The 19,785-nt window shown below is 41.8% G+C and overlaps 1 protein-coding gene across 1 annotated transcript in view; it reads right to left on the bottom strand.

Annotated features, from left to right (window-relative positions):
- Positions 1 to 19,785, bottom strand: part of NRAP (nebulin related anchoring protein) — a 64,078-nt gene that overhangs the window by 14,527 nt on the left and 29,766 nt on the right. Inside the window, exons 21-30 of the mRNA XM_065407202.1 lie at positions 17,747 to 17,845; positions 14,476 to 14,580; positions 13,887 to 13,994; positions 10,504 to 10,815; positions 9,084 to 9,188; positions 6,779 to 6,877; positions 4,812 to 4,916; positions 4,177 to 4,284; positions 3,165 to 3,278; positions 1,403 to 1,600 (exon numbers count right to left, since the gene is read on the bottom strand). Of these exons, the coding sequence (XP_065263274.1) occupies positions 1,403 to 1,600; positions 3,165 to 3,278; positions 4,177 to 4,284; positions 4,812 to 4,916; positions 6,779 to 6,877; positions 9,084 to 9,188; positions 10,504 to 10,815; positions 13,887 to 13,994; positions 14,476 to 14,580; positions 17,747 to 17,845 (1,353 nt within the window). The remainder of the gene's footprint in view (positions 1 to 1,402; positions 1,601 to 3,164; positions 3,279 to 4,176; positions 4,285 to 4,811; positions 4,917 to 6,778; positions 6,878 to 9,083; positions 9,189 to 10,503; positions 10,816 to 13,886; positions 13,995 to 14,475; positions 14,581 to 17,746; positions 17,846 to 19,785) is intronic.

Genomic DNA, 19,785 nt, shown 5'->3' on the forward strand with positions numbered 1-19,785 from the left:
CAAGTTTGTATTTAAGATGCCCCCTCAGCACCCAGGTAGACACAATCTTACATTTTACAGCATATCTGAGTGAGAAGCCTAGGCTATAACAAGACAGCTCAAATTATCATAAAGGTGTAAAACTGATCGATAGGGGCATACAGAGGCGTCTTTCTAAGCAGGGCCAGCTCCAGGCACCAGCCGACCAAGCACGTGCTTGGGGCGGCACCTTGGGGCGGGGCGGCGCTCGGGTTTTTCTTTCTTTCTTTCTTTATTGGTTCGTCGGGGCAGCGCTGGAGGGGTTTTTTTTGTTTCCGCGGTGCGGCGCTTGGGGGGGAGCGGGGGCTGGCGGGCACGGCGCTCGGAGGGAGGTGGGGGCTTGGCGCGGCGCTGGGAGGGCTGGCGCGGCACAGCACTCGGAGGGGAGCAGGGGCTGGCGGGCATGGCGCTTGGAGGGGGGCGGGGGCTTGGTGCGGCACTCGGAGGGGGACGGGGGCTGGCATGGCACGGCGCTCGGAGAGGGGCGGGGGCTTGGCACGGTGCTGGGGGGGCGGGGGCTTGGCGTGGCGCTGGGGGGTCGGGGGCTGGCACGGCACAGCGCTCGGAGGGGGGCGGGGGCTTGGCGCGGCGCTGGGGGGGCGGGGACTGGCGCGGCACGGCACGGCGCTCGGAGGGGGCGGGGGCTGGCGTGGTACGGCGCTCGGAGGGGGCGGGGGCTTGGCGCAGCGCTGGGGGGCGGGGGCTGGCGCGGCACAGCACTCGGAGGGGGGCGGGGGCTTCGGGCGGCGCGGCACTTGGAGGGGGCGGGGCTTCGGGCGGCGCGGCGCTCGGGGGGGGCAGGGATTTCAGCGGCGCTGGGGGGGGGTTCGGCTGCGTGACGCTCTTCTTTTTTGCCTGGGGCGGCAGAAAAGTTAGAGCCGGCCCTGTTTCTAAGGCACAACACAGCCTGTGGTGGTGTAGGCCCTGGATTTGTAAAGAATTGTGTAGTTCAAGATTACATAGTGGGCCAAATTCGTCCTTATTAGAACTCCACTGATCATGTAGATTTAGTCTTAGGCTACAGTTTAGAGGTCTCTTATGAATCAGATTTTTTAAAATTGTATGCAGCCTTCTTCTAGATATATGCACCAATTACATTCAGATTCATAGCAGGTCAAAGGCCACAGGGCAAACAGTTTACACAATCAACAGGGCCTTTAGAAGGCCATCTCACTCATTGCAGAATTCCTTCTATTGTAACTCTTTACTACTCAAGTACCAGACAGATACACGTCTCATTCATCAATGTAATCAAGGGAGAACAGTCCCTGTTTACTCCACAATTGCTGCTCAGATACATATATCTGTGGATGTAATGGTCTGGAATATAACTATCATGTGTCAGACCCAATAGGATAATGGCACTGGGATGACTTTCATTTACCTCACTCTGGAGTTTATAAGCTTTCTTAGCACACTGCAATCTCACATCATCCGTCACAGAGGTGTACTGGTGAAGTAGTTTTCTGTATTCCTGATCGCTGACCAATGACTGGGCTTGCCGGGCATGCACTAAGTTTACCATATCCAGTGGCAGATGGAACTGGGTCTTCATATGCTCAAAACCTTTTTTGTATTTTACCTGTTAAAAAAATAAATGGATCACTTTATAGACTGAGGTATGGCTTAAAATTCAAGGTCTGATTAAAGGGATAGTCTCCACATTCCTCCAATTTCCTATACAAATCATTCTCTTATTTTAATAAATTCCCCAACCTAATTTAAGTATACATGAAATTAGATTATATGGCAGTCAATTTTTGGCCAAAAAAGAGTAGTCATCGACATTATTTTAAAATAACTGCAATGTTATCTATATTTGGAGTCCTTTTAAGGCTGAATATAATTAAAGCTAAAGAAATAAGTTATTGGTAAAATTGCAAATCTCACAGTTGATTCTTAAAAACTAATTATATTTTTACAAAGCACTAACAAACTCTTAAAGATATTTCATGATAATAAACCTGTAGAGCAATATCTGAACCTTTTTAGAGAAAACCAGAATTAGCCCAGACCTTCACGCAAAATAATTTTAAAGTTCTAACATACTTGGGTAACCTTTTATAAATGTTTACAATTATTTTCACAGGAGTCTTTGCACTACTTAGTTCTGGCCAGAAAAAGATGAAATACTAGAAAAATTCAGAGAAATCTTATTCTCATGAAATTTCCAGATTATTTATGCTTACTCAGGAGGTTCAGATAAACATTCAGAGTTTTTGGTGCTAATCAAAATGATATAATAAACTTGATGGGTGGTGCAGATGGTTCTTTATTATTTTATTAAAATCTGCTCCAAACTGACCTTTTTTTAAGGTTTTCAGATCACTAGAACTAATAACCATTGTTGGGTTTACAACAAAAAATATGATGTTCTCACCTTGATATAACAAAGCATTCCAGTACAAATCCAATCCAACAGTTGTTGAAGTTCATGGAAACATTCCTATCTACTTCAATGAGTGCTGGCTGCATTGAGTGCCCCCATGAATAAAACTTTTAAGCATGTGACTAGCCCTATTGACTTCAATAAGACTACTCATGTCTTAAACTCATACAAGTGAGTAAGTGCTTTGCTGGATCAGGGTCATAGGGTCTGATCCTGAGTGGCACTGGGTAGCCACAATTCCCATAAGAAGTCAATGAAAGTTGTGGTGCTCAGCACCTTTCAAGACCAGGACAATATACTGAATGTATGACAAAAGAAGCAACCTGAAATTCCATATGTGCATTCAACATATAGGCTCTATAGAGTACAGTAAGTAGAAAATACTCAATGTAAAAGTTAGATCTCCAAATTATATAGTTTAAATCCTTACATGAAAACTGGTAATTCTTCTTAATCATTTATAATTGTCCCTTGGTGATATCTATACACAGAATAACATACTGTATATCTGGAAACAGTTGCATGGAGTAAGAGGCCTGTAGAGAGAATACAGTGTAGAGCTATTTTACACTCCGATTAATAATAATGTATTTAATGTAAAAGAATAATAATGCAATTAATGTAAAGTATTTAGCCAGTGTAAAGGAAGACTTGAGTCTTATGTAATACGCCAGAGAACCTATCCATAGCAAAGTCTGTTTTCCATGGTCATTAGAAAATTGTTTCTACGTGTTCCTTCCCAGGTCCTTGTACTTACATCACTTTGTAGCAAAGCTGCATGCACTGAGTGAGCAATGTTAAGATCATCTTCCAAGCCCTGTGAGCCAACCATCTGTCCTTTCATTTTCTCAAATGCCTCCTTGTATTTGTACTGAAGTGGAAAAAATAACAGAAGTTTGATAAGGGCCAAGTAACAAGAGAGGTGAGTTTTTGACCAAAATTGAGCCTTGCTTTTTTTTAACGGTAATTGAGCAAATGAACTGAATGAACGAGAACTGTTGAAGCAGTCAAGAAGTCTATTCCTCTTTTCGACACAAGTCATAGATGGTGTAAAGAATTCTCTGACGAAGCAGTTGTAAATCTTTGGACTATAAATTTTAGTTACAGCTGCTAAGACGTATTATGTTTTGCCAAGTCTTAAGAGATGAACACTGAATAAATCTTAAGTGAATGTTGAGAGAGCCTCGTCAGTACGCATCTTTCAGTATCTTGACTTATTTAGAAGAATATACAAATGCAGATATTTAGAAAGCAACATGGGTCCCACCACATGCTATCATATAATGGATATGACATTCTTTCTTAATGCATTTCTCTGTATATGACTATATTGGCATAGTCTTTTATATACATAAAGCCTGCTATACCTATTTTTTCAGTAAAAATTCAGTTTCAGAGGACTATGTGTTTTAAGAAATTAAAGTTTGATTCTGAAATCTCTCTCTTACCTATAGATTTCTGCTTCAAATGTAGTCTAGGTTGATAATGACTGAAAGCTGTCAACAACCCTTATGGCTGTTCAGTCTGTATCTGAAATGAGTTGGTTGTCTCAGTACAACTCCATATTTAAAAGCCTTCAGTCACCAATGACACCTCATTGGGTCTTTAGTCTCAGAAGGGAGGCCAAGAGTTGAATGGAGCATGGGGTAGATCCCTCTCAGCATGTAGGCTGGAAATACTGTTTCCATGAACACTGACACTCCATAACAGAAACAGTCTGGAGTAGCTGGTATTTTATATTGGACAAATTTAGCAGTAATTTCACTTACATCACTTATGATTTCACTTGAAGCCTTTGCTGCCTGGAAGGGAATGGCATCCAATTTCAGTTTATATCCACCATCTCTTATCTTACTCCAGGATTCTTTGTAGTGAGTCTGTTTGGAAATATTGAACAGCATTTAAATTCATTTACTACACAGCAGGTTGACATTGCACCTTTGTTGTTATAATAGAAGCATCATTGTGTTTGCTTCATTTTATTCAAACAGATGGGGCTGGTATAAATAAAGCTATCAATACAAGACAGATGTACAACAGAACACAAGTCTCAGTAATGGGGCTCTAACTCACTTTCTCCATTGTTCATTTCTAATTTGTCTAGTGGTCTGACTTCTAGATTTGTAAATTCCAAGGCCAGAAAGGACTATTGTGATCATTTAGTCTGATTCTCATGTATAACACAGGCCAGAGAATTTCCCCAAAGTAATTCCTACAGCATGTATTTTATAAAAATATCCAATCACATTTGATTTCTTATTTTACCAAGAGGATAATCGGGCCATAGAATGATCATATATGAGGGACAGGAAGTACATAGAGTACTGTAAAATTGGCAAGATACTCTAGGGATGTTTTTCACTCTTCCTCTGAAACATTAAAGGCCAGATTCTGATATCCTCACCTCACTGATATTCAAAGCATTTAATTTAGCCTGAAGGATTTCAGGAAGATCTGCTGTTTGTGTATAATGATGCTTTATGTTCTCTCCGTGCTCCTTGTACAGCCTCTGAAATGCAGAAGAATTTCAAATAGAACACTCACTACACATCCGATCACAGGTTGAGATAAAAACAATAAGGTCTGAGTTTATTAAAAGCAAAGAATACAGAAAAGCAACAGCAGTACTAATAAATGCAGGCAACTGTTTTCATCGAGAGGTCTTGAAAAGAGCTGGGGCCTGATACTTCTCTCAAGCAGGGTAAACTGGAAGGGTAAACTGAAGTCACGTGGGTATAAAATCAATGTAAGACCCTAGATTTCTGAATATTAAGAAATCAATGTAAGACCCTAGATTTCTGAATATTAAAAAACTGTTATCAATTTAATATGTGACTAAAGAGATAGCTAATTATTAACAGGCTATTCATTAAGGACTTGCAACTATGAAGGGCCTGATTCTGAGAGTGGCTGAGGCACCTACAATTCCCATTGAAATCACTGGGACTTGTGGATCCATTGGCACACCTCTTTAAAATGATTGTCAACCCTGAGTAAATACACATGGAGACAGTCATCTTACCATCTCCTGTTTTATAGAACAAAATGGGACAATTATGGACTATTGAAAGTTTGGGTAGTCAACTCCGTAGGATAACACTGCAGTTGTTACTACATGTGCTACCAATACACATATTCTAAATAACGAACTGATACTTGGCATACAATAAATGTTTTAGTATATCTAAACCTTTTGTGTGCAGATACACCTTCTGAAAGATTTTTCCACTTTACCTCTCAGTTTCCCCTTGCATTTAGCTTTACAATGTACCTACTGGGAGGACTAGTACAATTGTCCAACATTTTGACTGCTTTTGACCATTTCGTAAATGTGAGATCCTCTCATGGACCATCTTCTCTTTCAATCTACTTGCCTTCCCTATAGAATTTTCTGTCTGTTCTAGTGTTTAGGGAGTCCACAGCTTGAGACCCATTAGACTGCACCCCTATGCTCCTCAAATACTCTACTCTGCCCGCTGTTCACTGATATAGAGGGGCCCAATTCTGCAGATGCTCCCGAGTGGAAAGCCACTGACAGCTACAAACATGGAGTAACTGTAACATTGTGCAGACACTGAGTGCTAACTCATATTTACCCTGCTTTAGTATTAAGGACTTTGATTCTTATTAAGTCTACCAAAGGCAAAGGTACTAGAATATCACATTAGCATTTGCATTACACAAAGGTCTGTCATCTTTTTCTTGATTTTAAAAATACCTATTTTCGCAAGTGTTTTTTCTCCTCAATAAAACATTCTCTTATGGCTGAAACTTGTCTTTGTTGGGTGACTTTACTATTCACTTCCACATTATCTCAGTTAAGCCTACAACAATTTCAAATAGTCCTTCTACTAAAAATAAAGACCAAAAACCTCTTAGGTTCCTCCTCCTGGATTTCTCTCTCAGCAGGATGACAGCCTAAAATTATTAATTTATTTTTTCTGTCTTGTCACGTCACTTCACATTCTGTTTCTAAAGTCTCAACAGAATCTAAAATTTAAAACATCTGGGTTTGAAAATAGTAACCACGCAAATGTTTTTTTTTCTGTGCTAGACCTCAAAAGGTCAAAAATTTCTAAATAAGGAAGGCAGGTCAGTCCCACTCCCAAATCATATTCCTGCAAAATATTTTTGTACAGAAAGCCTTCTGTGTGTGGAAGTCCCATTGACTTCAATGGGAGCTCTGTGGGTAGAAGACTTCCATACTAAGTAAAAATCATGCCCTTTGTAAGGTGCACCTCACTAGAACATAGAAGCTTCATGGTTCCCAAGAATAATCTTAGAGAGAGAAAGAGAAAACCAGTTCTTCAGTCAGGTTGTTCAAAGAGGATACCACTCTTATAATCATAATGCATATACATTATAACTTACATCCACAGCCTGGTTATAACTAATTCTAGCCTGGATCATCTCAGGAGTGTCTTTAATACTGGTAAACTTCAAAGCACATGGATGCTGACGGTACTTCTTCTGTTGAGCAGAAAAAAGATCAAAGCTGTGAATTTTGTGCTGCTCTTTCATGCTATTTGAAAGGGAAAAATCATAGGTTGCTCGAGATTAGAGTGAATTTGTGAACATAATTATAATTCCTCTTTCCTCATCTTTATGTCCTAGGTACTTTCAGATTAATATTTGTTTCAATTTAACAATAGCCATTTACCGATTAATATTAAAGCATTTCTTCCTAAATATAAAGGAAACATTTCAAAATCAGATTATGCCTACTAGAATACTCTGGGACCCATGGTAAGAAAGCATTTTTTAAGTGGCTTCAAACACAGTACAATTGATTACATTTTTTATTTATAGTTCCTTTAAGCAAGAAATGGTACCCACTCGAACTGCGCTAAAAAAGGCCGTGATTACACTTCTTGATGGAAGTTTTATATTTCCTGCTAACACCTGAGCATGGCAAACTGCACTGAGATCACTAATACTGTGTTTAATTATTGCTGCATATTTTATAGGTGCTGAGATTAATTCCGCTTATTTGAAAGGGCCCATAGTATCTTCTGAGAGGTCTTGAAATATAAATAATTAAAATGAAGGCTGCATATTGTCAAGCTTACACTTTGTCCATATGGCCCAATCCTTGAAGGCCGTACACGTGTAGCAGTCAAATCAGCACCCGCTCTTCCTGCATTAGGCTGTACTACTTCCATTTTCAGTCTTATCTCCACTCCACACAGAGTCCTGCTGCCTGAGCGGGGCGTTTGTGGCTCTTTTAGAAACTGCTCAGATTTCAATGTCCAAGTCTAAATCCCTATCCCTGTTACATCCCTTAACACAATTTTTAGGCTACAGGGCCCAATCCTTAAGTGATGAACAACCTGTAAGACCTACAGACTTTATGGAGATGAAGGTGGTTCAGAATTTGTCCTAAACTGAAAACAGATCTGTAGAGTAATTGACTAGAAATTCATTTAATTAAGTGCTGAGAGATACTGCTCTTGGAGATGCTTTTTAATCCCATCTTGCCAGATGCAGTCAGACTTTTAAATAAACAAACAATATTATTTAGTGTTCATAAAAAAGGCCAGATTAACAGTCTTGGAGTCTGAAGTTCTGTATTCGAAGACAGAACAGACACAACATAGGCAGTAGCAATGCAACTTTGCTATACTATCCTGCCAATGTGGGCCAAACCTCACCTACAGGGACCACTTCAAGGGGTTCAGCCTTCATATCCTACTGAAACACTGGCCTCTCTACTGACAGTGGTGTCCAGTTAGTGACAATGAAATGCAGATTTTTGTGACATCTGCATGATTTAAAAGTTTGTGGGCCAGATTCCCAGCTTGTATAAACAGGCAGAGTTCCATTGGCTTTAGCGGATCTGGCCGAATATGTGGTCAACTGTCTTTTAAAAGTCTGTTTTCTCTTACTGCTGAAGATTATATGGAAATATGTCAATACTGCCAGCACTTAGCCACATACTAAAGGATAACTGAAAAGCTAAATTATTTGGTGCATCTTTATACTCAATGTGTGGACAGGTGACCCCTCTAGGTTTTACCATTGGCTATCTAACGTGTTGTAAGTCTTTCAGTTTTCTACTGATGAAGATTTGGTCAACAGGCCCTCCTTCAGAAATCTGCAAACTATTGAACTGATTCTGCCCCAGTGGCTCCTTTGAAGGACTGCAAAAACAGGCACAAAGGATTCTTGAGCTCATCTAAAGAGCATTCTTTTTGAGTGGGTAATGTGGGAGTCATGGGGATAATAAGGATCAGAATCCACAGAGACAGACAGCTGGATCGAGAGAGATCCACGTGGATGTCCAGGTCCGATGTGAATATATACAAAAAAGAGAGAAAGAAAGAACGTGTACAAAAGGAGGCTCTGGGTGCAATAAGTGCATCTTTTCATCATCTCTCCTGTTTTGCTTCATTAAAAAGGTAGGCTAGTAGGTAGCAATTGAGCACTGTTTGATTGTCATTATTATTCATAATATCATTTGTCACCTGCTTTGTTTTTGCAAAGGCTAGATGGACTCCTACTGGTGTGTGTTTGGTATCTGGTTTCCCTCTAATTACCAGTCCTATTCCTGGTTTTGAGGGCTTTCATGTGGTATGCCTTTTTCTTTCCCCTTTGAGTGGAAATTATTTTAATTTTATACAGACATTTTGCACACATTATGCAGCAAGTTCTGTTACATGCTGTCATGAAATCTCACCTCGCTAATGAGTTCTCCTGCCTTCTTAGCCTGCTCCACATTTAATGACCCAGTAGCTATCCATCCAACTCCTTTCATCCAGTTCAAATCTGCTCTGTATTGGTTCTGACAAAGGGAAAAAATGCCCCATTGTTGGTGCTCATACATTTAAAGTGCCATTAGAGGATTCAGACATATCGGGAACACCAACTGAGTCAAATTAGTGCCTGCTTTTGTTTTATCCACGGCTGCGCAATTGCAGGTAAAACAAAAAAATACAGAGAGACGGCAGTATAACCATCTATTATCAGTTCTGCTGTATGCTTTGCAAGGCAATCTTTTAAAAAGGTTGGCCTGTTCCCTCACTGTCATCTTCAATTCTTACTCTGAATACAAAAAGTAGGCTTGTTTCATCGTATGCAGTGTCTTCCTGGATATTCTTTGTTTAAAAGGACACTGCAGAGACAATGAGGATTCTGAGAGTATAGATCTGTTTCAGAGGATTTCTTGTAACACTTAAAATGTCACAATGAGGGGAAATGGTCTCAGCTGATATCGTCCAAGGACCTTGAACGGTGAAGAGTGTTTAAATGAACACTTTCCCCTAACACTGGTGACATTTTTCTATTCAGCAATTACAACGAGAGACCAAGCCCCCGCTTCTCACCATCCTGCCCCCAAGCAACAAAATAGACAGTCATCAAAGCTGCAATTTTCAAATGAGCCTAAGGGAGTTAGGCCCATAACTCACACCAAATTGCAGGAGATTTGGGCACCTAATTCCCTTAGTTGCCTTTGAAAAAGCCCAGCCTCACTCATTAAAGAGGCAAGTCTGTCTTACAGCAAACACATATCACTTTCACATAAAGGAGGCAGTGTCTCTAGTGGTTAAAGCAAGAGACCGGACTCTGGACTCTTGGGTTCTGTAATTGATTCTGTCATTGAAATCATTCATAGAAATCATTCATAGAATTTCAGGGTTGGAAGGGACCTCACTAGGTCATCTAGTCCAACCCCCTGCTCAAAGCAGGACCAATCCTCAGTCATCATCTTGGGCAAATTATTTAGCCTCTTTCTACCTCAGTTTACCTGTTTGCAAAAGGTGAATAATAAACCTCACGGGAGATTCCTGAGGATTAATTAATGTCTGCAAGATGCTATGCAAGCACAAAGACTTGACATACTGAACCGGGCAAATATGTGCTGATTCTAAGGACTCCATTTTCAGATCCAAAAAAACATTTGTCCATGACAAAAAGTTTCATTTATTCAAATGTTCTTATGTTCTAAATGGATTTTGTCAATGTATAAGGTATATTTTTCTGGTCCTAAATGTATAAACCTAGATTTTAATTCATGAGCTATAGAAATTCATTTAAGTCCTAACCATCTGAAAGAGCGGAATAAAACAGTTAAGCAATGTATGAGATTGTGAACTTACATCACTTTGCAAACCATAGGCCTTCTTGGCCCATTCCACTTTCATGTCAGTAGGCAGAGCAGTATAACAATGCAGGGTTGTCTTATATCCTCTATCTGTGATCAAATTCTGAGCCTTTTTGGCATGGACAAGGTTTATCATATCCATGGAGACATGAAACTGAGACTTTGTGTCCTCAGATGCCTTCTTATACTCCAGATCACTCTGTAACTTGGACATTTGGAGAGAATGCGCTATCTGTGAGTCTGCTTTCACGTCTTTCACTCCAATCAATTTACCCTTGGTCTTCTCATAACTTTCCTTATACTTTATCTGTGAAGAAGAAAAAATGGATCATAGATACAAAGAGATGCAGCTGGGCTGTAGCCATTTATTAACAATCAAATGGTAACTTAAAGTAAAGACGGCATTTCATTTTTGCCATTATTCAGGTTCTCCCAAAATGCATTTGCCTTTCCGTCTCTGGTAGAAACACTACAGTAGTGAGATCCACATTTGGAAACTGAACTCTCCTCAAAGATTCATAGATTCCAAGGCCATAAAGGACCATAGAACTTCCCCAAAATAATTCCTACAGCAGATCTTTTAGAAAAGCATGCAGTTTTGACTTAAAAATTACCAGCGATGGAGAATCCACCATGATAATTGGGAAGTTTTTCCAATGGTTAACTACTCTCGCTGTTAAAAATTCATGCCTTGTTTCCAGTTTGAATTTGTCTAGCTTCAACTTCCAGTCATTGGATCATGTTACACCTTTCTCTGCTAGACTGAAGAGCCCATTATAAATATTTGTTCCCCATGTAGATACCTACAGACTGTACTTGTCCTCTCTTAACCTTCCCTGTGTTAAGGTAAATAGACTGAAAGAGCACAATCGATCACAATAAGGCACGATTTCTAATCCTTTAATCATTTTTGAGGCTCTTCTTTGAACCCTCCCCAATTTGTCAACATCCTTCTTGAATTATGGACACCAGAACTGGACACAGTATTCCAGCAGCGATTGCACCAGTGCCAAAGATAGAGGTAAAAATAACCTCTCTACACCTTGTAGCGGGGTGGTTACCCGCTCCTGCCCTGAGGGGTTTAAAACAGCCCAGGAGAGGGCTGGGGCTGGGGCAAGAAGCCTGGGCTGATTGGGGAAAGTAGGCTCAGCTGTGGCCATGCCCCAATCAGGCCCAGCTGGCCCCTATAAGAGGCAGTGTGCCAGGAGCCCTGTTAGTCTCCCTCTGTATGTAGAGGGAGAAGGGCCTGGCTGCAGGGACCTAAGCAAGACACCTAGATTGGGAGCAGGGCTGGGGAAGGGCCAGGGGAGCTGGGAGCTCCAGCCTGGAAAGCCCCAGGCTGCAGGTCTGACTATAGGCCAAATAGGTGCAGGGTTGCAATGGGGAAGCCCATGGGTACGCAGAGGCAGCAGGTCCGAACCCCTTTGCCTGTGATGAGTGGCTTATACTGCAGTCTGCCCCAGTGAACGGGGGCGAGATGGAGACTGGGCAGTAGCAAAGACTGAGGCGAAGTGGGAATAGTGGGTGGGGGTTCCCCTGGGAGGGGGAGACCCAGAACTGTGGGGGTACTGCCAGGGAGCAGCACCCAGTTAAAGGGTCCTGAGAGGGACACGGGGGCCAGTAGTGGCAGCGAGACACCAGCCTGAAGAGGGCACTCCAGAGGCTGGATGCTAACTCCCGAGGACAACCAGCAGGAGGCGCCGCAGGGGTGAGTCTGCACCCGCTTACACACCTACTTGAGATCCCCTTGTTTATGCATCCAAGGATCGGGTTAGCTCTTTCGGCCATAATGTTGAACTGGGAGCTGATGTTCAGCTGATTATCCACCATGACCCCCAACTCTTTTTCAGAATCACAGTTTCCCAGGATAGAGTTACTCATCCTGTAAATATGGCCTACATTCTTTCTTCCTATGTGTATACATTTACATTTAGTGGTATTAAAACACATATTGTTGGAGTGGGTAAATCACTTACCCATTTAGATCGCTCTGTATCAGTGACCTGTCCCCTTCATTATTTACCACTGCCCCAATTTTTGTTTCATATACTAACTTTATCAGTGATGATTGTATATTTTCTTCCAGGTCATTGACAAAAACATTAAATTGCAAAGGACCAGGAACCAATCCCTGCAGGATCCCACTAGAAACACAACAGATCAATGAGGACTAGGGACCGAATGGCTAGGCAGCAGTTCTGAAGAAAAGGACCTAGGGGTTACAGTGGATGAGAAGCTGGATACGAATCAGTGTGCCCTTGTTGCCAAGAGGGCTAATGGCATTTTGGGCTGTATAAGTAGGGGCTCTGCCAGCAGATCGAGGGACGTGATCATTCCCCTCTATTCGACATTGGTGAGGCCTCATCTGGAGTACTGTGTCCAGTTTTGGGCCTCATACTACAAGAAGGATGTGGAAAAATTGGAAAGAGTCCAGCAGAGGGCAACAAAAATGATTAGGGGGCTGGAGCACATGACTTATGAGGAGAGGCTGAGGGAACTGGGATTGTTTAGTCTGTAGAAGAGAAGAATGACGGAGGATTTGATAGCTGCTTTCAGCTATCTGAAAGGGGGTTCCAAAGAGGATGGATCTAGACTGTTCTCAGTGGTACCAGATGACAGAACAAGGAGTAATGGTCTCAAGTTGCAGTGGGGGAGGTTTAGGTTGGATATTAGGAAAAACTTTTTCACTAGGAGGGTGGTGAAGCACTGGAATGGGTTACCTAGGGATTACTCTAAGGAATCTCCTTCCTTAGAGTTTTTTTTAAGATCAGGCTTGACAAAGCCCTGGCTGGGATGCTTTAGTTGGGGATTGGTCCTGCTTTGAGCAGGGGGTTGGACTAGATGACCTCCTGAGGTCCCTTCCAACCCTGATATTCTATGTTTCTATGAATGATGATTCCCAATGACAATTATATTTTGAGATACCTATGATTTCACAGTAGCACAGGAAAGAAAACGGAGCAAGATCTAGTCTCTAAGGCTTGTGAGCTTTCCATGCAAGTAATCAACATGTCTGTTTCCAAAAGGAAATCAGAGTGGCTTTAGGCTTACCTAAAAGAGGAAGCTGTTTTTCAATATTACATGTCATAATCTAAAAAGATAAAAAATTCAGCGAAAATAATCTTTATTTCTTTGAAAAACAGCCTCTCTCTCCCAGAAATTTTCTGGCTTATTGGCCAGACCAGTGACTTAGATGCATTATTCTGCAGTGCCACTTGCAAATTTTTGGTCAGTTTCTGGTTCTGAACATTCACCCTAAGGGCTAGAAGGAGCTGGGGAAGAGGTTGCATGGTCAGGTTTGTTGAGAAGGTTTATATTTTTCTACAACAAACCATCAGGTTAATTATGGAATACCATCTAATTAGAATCTATACTCACATCACTTGCCAGATCCCTCTTTGCCTTAGCTGTCAAGAAAGACAGTGCATCAAGACGAAGTTCAAATCCTTTTTCCTTCTGCTTCTCCCAGCTACTCTTGTACAATTTCTAAAGAGATATCAGTAACAACACTAACTTTATTATCAATTTGCATTACAGTAGCACACAGAGATCCATATAAGATTGTAGCTCCAGTATGGTAGTCAGAGACGGCCCCTGTCCCAAACGACTTAGTTTAAGGGCCTGATTCGGATACCTTTACTCACACTGAGTAATATTTCCTCCACAAATCGCCCCCCATTGATTTGAAAGGAACTATTCATGTGCCACTAAAACTAGTGAGACTACTCACATGAGTAAGTTGAGAATGTGTTAAAGACTTTGAAGGATTGGAGCCTTCAGAGCAGTACTGGGACCAGCCAGGTATTCAAGCAAAAGCAAATAATTTGGTTCTGAAGTTTTTGAATTTAAACATTCAGATCAGCTTAAGGGAAATGTCCTTCTATTAACTATAGAGCAATTATTTCAACAGCAGTAAATACCATTTGATAAGTTAAAGGGGTGGTGCCCAGCCCCAACCATACAGCACCTCACTAATATTTGCAGCATTTGCTCTGGCCTGTATGAAGAGAGGTTCGTCTTTGCTGATGGTGTAATGATGAAGAAACTGCTCTTTTCCCGACTTGTATGCAACCTGTCCATAGAAAACAAAACAAATAATGTCAGTAGCATCAGGTTATGTTCAATTTCAAATGACAATTGAGTCTATGGGAAGAAACAGGCAAGAATATTTAAAGGGAAATTTACTTGATGATTTAGTCTTTAAAATCAGGGTCCTTTTTCCAAAACCTGAATTGAGATGTTCTCCCATAAAGCCTAAATCAATTCCAGGTTAGCCAATTCATTTATTATTAATTGTCAGTGATGCGATATAAAACACACACACTTGATAAAATAATAAACACCCTTTTATTGGGATTCTCTATTTTACCCTGATCTATACTACCTTTCCTCAATTTCCTGTGCCTCATTGGTCTTCCTTAGCCAAAGAGGGAGGGATAATGATATATTTATACAGCGCTATTCATCCCAAAGTACTTTATTTCAATAGACATACAAGCTGATACAAACTAATGTTCTGTACAAAGTTTACACAAGACATTACTTCATCTATCATGGAAATGTAGCTGCCTCTGTCATGGAATGAGTTAAGTTGTTTAATAGCACACAGCAATGCTACATTTTAGGGCAGGAAATGAAAAAGAATACAGAATGCAACTAAATCTGCAGGGGGTATTTATGTGAGCTGGATATAATTAACCACATTATAATTTGGCCAGGGCTAACACCCCTGCTTTAAATGAAAGTGCCAAGGATCTTTAATGGTCTGAAGCAGCAGCCACCTCCATTTTACATCTCAGTGCATTTCTAACGGCGCGTACGTTCCAGGATGAGACACTCTACTTCAGAACCCATTGAAGTTGCTCGTGGATTGACTAGAAGGTTGCTGCATTCAGAGCTACATTTTGCTTAAAGGCTCAACATCCTGCATCTCATTGAGATTAAAAGGGGGGGGGAGTTGTGTCTCCCACAAAGTGGCACAGAACCCTAACTCCAGGGCTACCAAACTTGCCTCAAGATATATTCTTTATAGCTATAGGGAGGCAGAGTAATCTAGTGGATAAGACAAAAGAGAAGAGACTCAGGAGACCTACGTGCTTTTCTGATTCACTTTTAAAACCAACTTTTTAAAGAGGTTTGAGCTATATGGATGCAAAAATGCAAGTGCCAAGTATTTGTAAGCAGGATCTGAATGAGTTCTCCCCTGACAGCTAGCTGGGAGGGGCAGAGGCTTCAGGAGCAAACTGTATTTACATGAACACACCACCTCTGCCAAGATATCCAGAAGATAGAGCTGTGTTGCTCAAAGTGATCAACTTTGGCTGGTTTTGGGATGGTGTCCCTAACTTCTGTTTGCCAGAAGCTGAGAATGCGCGACAGGGAATGGATCACTTGATGATTACCTGTTCTGTTCCTTCCCTCTGGGGCACCTGGCACTGGCCACTGTCGGAAGACAGGATACTGGGCTAGACGGACCTTTGGTCTGACTCAGTATGGCCATTCTTATGTGCTTCTGTAAATCACTTTAGTATTGAAAGCAGGGGGAATGAAAAGTAAGAGGTGTGGGGGTGTGGGGGTGTGGAGGTTTGGCGTCCCAGCCAGTAGGTGTGGACTCTTCTCTAAGGATCCCCTGGTCTGGTTTAACCTGTTCCTCCCCACTGTTCAAAGATAGAGCTAAATAGGCTCCATTAGGAGCCTTTGGCATTTTAAGTGCTTAAATGAGAGCTGAAATCACTCGTGGTGGGACAGCGTTTCTGCCCCACCTGCTAAAAATTGAAAATCACTAAGAGACTGACCTGCAGAGGTCATAGCAGAGAGGCAGGTGCCAGCAGAAGGTAACTGACAGTCGGCCAGTGGGAGCGGCCGGCGGGAGTGGAACGAGCGGCTAGCAGGGTAGCCAGCAGAGAGGAACCATGGCTGGCGGGGCAGCCAGCTAAAGCAAGAGCTCAAATGGCAGAGCAAGCCAAGTGCCTTCTTCCCCGGGTGGGAAGTGACCTCACACAGATGCACCTCTCAACCCTGGATCCTCACTGACCAAGGACAACCGCTGTGAGTGGGGTATGGTGAGGGAGCAGAGAGGGGCACAGAAAAGGAACTTTTGGTTGTAAAACTGAGGAACATGAGGCGGAAGGCTCTGCCCCACACACTCTGGGTTGGGCGTCCTGCTCACAGTTTTACGCTTATGAATCCTGCTTGTAGCAATTTTCCCTAATTAATGTCCAGAGACGTCCCGTCTTTCATTAAAAGTTTCTTTTCTACACTCAGACTCTGTGCATGCGAGTGGGGAAGTATTGCTTCTCAGAGGCGCCCAGCGGTGGTGTGTAATTTTCCCAGGTTACTGGGTGGGGGCTTGAGCCGGTTCCGTGTTGTATTGTTGAAAAGGAACCCCTAGATATTGAACCCAGCCCTGGTTGCTGCCGGCTCCACTGGCAGAAGGGTTACATATTAAAACACAGATGAACAAAAAAGGAAAGAAGGCAGCTGTCTAGGAAAGACCAACCAACTGAGGATTAAGTGTTGCTCACGCAATACCTGGACAGCTGCCAGTGTCCTCAGTTCAAGTCACAACATGTAACATATCTCACTATCAGCAGTTACCACTCTCACTAAATTAGGTGATCAGTACATTTAACAACAGGTGTCCCTTGTTTTGAAAAATTAAAAACTGGTTGTGGTCCAGCTGGGCCTTCACCACAGCCAGGAGGTCACAGATACCAGCTGACAGGGTCCTTGCTCTATTTCTCACATCTAAGGAAGGAAAGGAGATTGGGGGGGAAAAAATAGTCACCTTGAGAAAAGCTTTATTTCCCTAAAAATAGCTTAAGCATTTGTGCTCAAAAAGATGCAGTCTTAAGTGCACTAGGTATAGTTAAGGATCTGAGTGAGACAGGCAGAATAGTCTCACTGAGGAAAGAAAAACAGCAGAGGTCCATGCCAAATGCAGAAGTTGTAAAGGATCTGGTTTTGTCTCTATCCGTCTATCCAGATGCCTATATGGCCCTTATCACCATAGTATCTGAAGTCTGAGGCTTTGCATATATCTGTTCCCTATCAAGTTTAAAGGTTTCTAGCTGTGAAGCAGGGGAAAGTTTAAAAAAAAATAAAAGATTTAAGAAGTAAAGCTCAAAGTTATTTAAAGCCATGGCAAGATTCAGAACTGAAGCCAATTTCTTTTTCAGTGGTTCCCATCTGTCCCCAAGAATTACCAAGTTAATGATAAAGCATCAGTGAGGACTCACATCACTCTGCAGTTCCTGGCTTTTCTTCGCGTGTTTGATCTGGGAACTGTCGGCCACACTGGTGAACTTTAGAGCATCGGCTTTCTGTCTGTACTTTCTCTGATTTAAAAAAAAAAAAAAAAAAGGCATTCAGAAATTATCACATTTATTTTCCCAAGTGAATTCAGTGCTTTTCAAAAGGGGAAAACTGAGAGTTCTGGAAACTGACGTCTTTTGTTTAGAGCACAGGTATCAGCATTGTAAGCTTCCACAGTCTATCCTCTCGGAACCTGAACCGGCAAGATGACTGCTAGTGCTGAGAGCAATGCCATATGCATGCCCAATCAATGTTCTCTCTGCTGAGACTGAAAACATGCATACTAATTAATGCCAGATATGCTGACTGTATGACCTAGATCTCTTTCTTGTTTCACACTGACCAATGACCAACCTTCCTGGCCTGGATTTGAACCAGTAACAGAGAAGTTTAAAGGCTCTGCATGCCATTACCCATTGCCTGAGCCCCCCAGTGCATGTTACCACCACATTTTACGATATAAACCTTTTCAAACTCAAGTTTCTGTTGTTCCTTTTGTAGTTTGTTAGATTATGGAAGAGCTTAATGCTGCTGTACTATTTAACAAAGAGCACAGAGGACATATTTTAGCCCTCCTGATACAAACTTTCCCCTATATATCATATTGAACCTTGTGACAATTCAAGATATTACCCTGGCACTTTTCTCCAATATCAACTGGATGCTAACTACGGAGGCTTGTCTGTAGTGGCAGCTGTAGGTGCCCCACAGGCAGGTTCTAGGTTTGGGTGTCAGAAGGAGCATTCCATTCTGCCCAGCCCTGTGCATTAGTATCCGACAGTGAGCCCTTTTGCAGAGGTTTTGTGCAAGGAACCAAAGTTTCACCTTGCATGATTAAGACTGTCCTTCTGATTAATACACCATAATATTCCTTAATGGCCTGATCCAAGGTCCACTGAAGCCATTAGAAAGACTCCTATTGACCTTTGGATCAAGTCTATTCTGAATTCATCTCAACAATCGAGTCTGGTGTAGTGTTCCTTTCAGAGCAAATAACAAATTAATGTCTGCTTTTGAGACAGTATAAGAAAATACATCATAACTATTTCAAGACAGCGTATGATGGGGAGACCAGGCAAACTCTTCTTATGTACTTTTATTGACTGTTTATTAATCTAACGATTCAGCAATCAAACCAACCATTCCATGTTGCAGGGGTATATGTGAGTGTTTCTATTACATCACATTTCGGCAGTGGAAGCCACTGTTTGAACTGATAGGTGAACAGATCAGTTCACACTGGGACTTTCCCGGCTGCACACAAAACAGAAGTTAAAAAAGCATGCTCTGCTTCAAAGAGGTGCTCATTTTGCTTTGTATTTAGAATTTAGAGGGGACGGAGGCAGATTAAGAACAGTGTGGTTTTGTCACAATTGTATGCAACATAACATAATGACATTCTGCAAGTAAATGACAAAATGCCAGCTTCTCATTGGAAATAGAAATATTTAAAATAATATATACGGGCTTTCATCTTAGGAGGTTAGTGTCAGGCAGATCACCACAAATTAAATATTTGTGGCAGTGATCATTACTATTGCAAGCCACAGCAGTAAATGTCAGTCCATCTCTAGTAAGATATTGGATCTGAGCTGTTGCTTCTTCCCTTGGTTCTGATATTTATTTTTCATTTTTGGGAGTAAAGAGTTGGATGTCAAAGGCCTACGGTATCAGAGTATGTGATTTCCAGTAACTCTAACAGGTTTCTTTTCCTTCCTTTTCCTCTTCAAACTTCTCCTAATTGTTTCTTCTTTCTATCCTCCTGCTTTACTGTCACCAACGCTACCACTAGACTGGAGCGAGAAGGTTGAGAAAGTGTATTCCCATGAGGTTAATGGCAATGGTAGGCCAGGAATGAACTAAAGAAAAGAAATGAAGAGCGCTGCAAGCTAGTGCTGTCAGCAAGGACTCAGAGCAAGTTCAGTCCTGACTGGCCATAGAGCAAGGAAGTTTCAAACAAGGT

This window comes from Emys orbicularis, chromosome 7 (genome assembly GCF_028017835.1).
Source record: "Emys orbicularis isolate rEmyOrb1 chromosome 7, rEmyOrb1.hap1, whole genome shotgun sequence".
Classification (NCBI taxonomy): Eukaryota; Metazoa; Chordata; order Testudines; family Emydidae; genus Emys; species Emys orbicularis.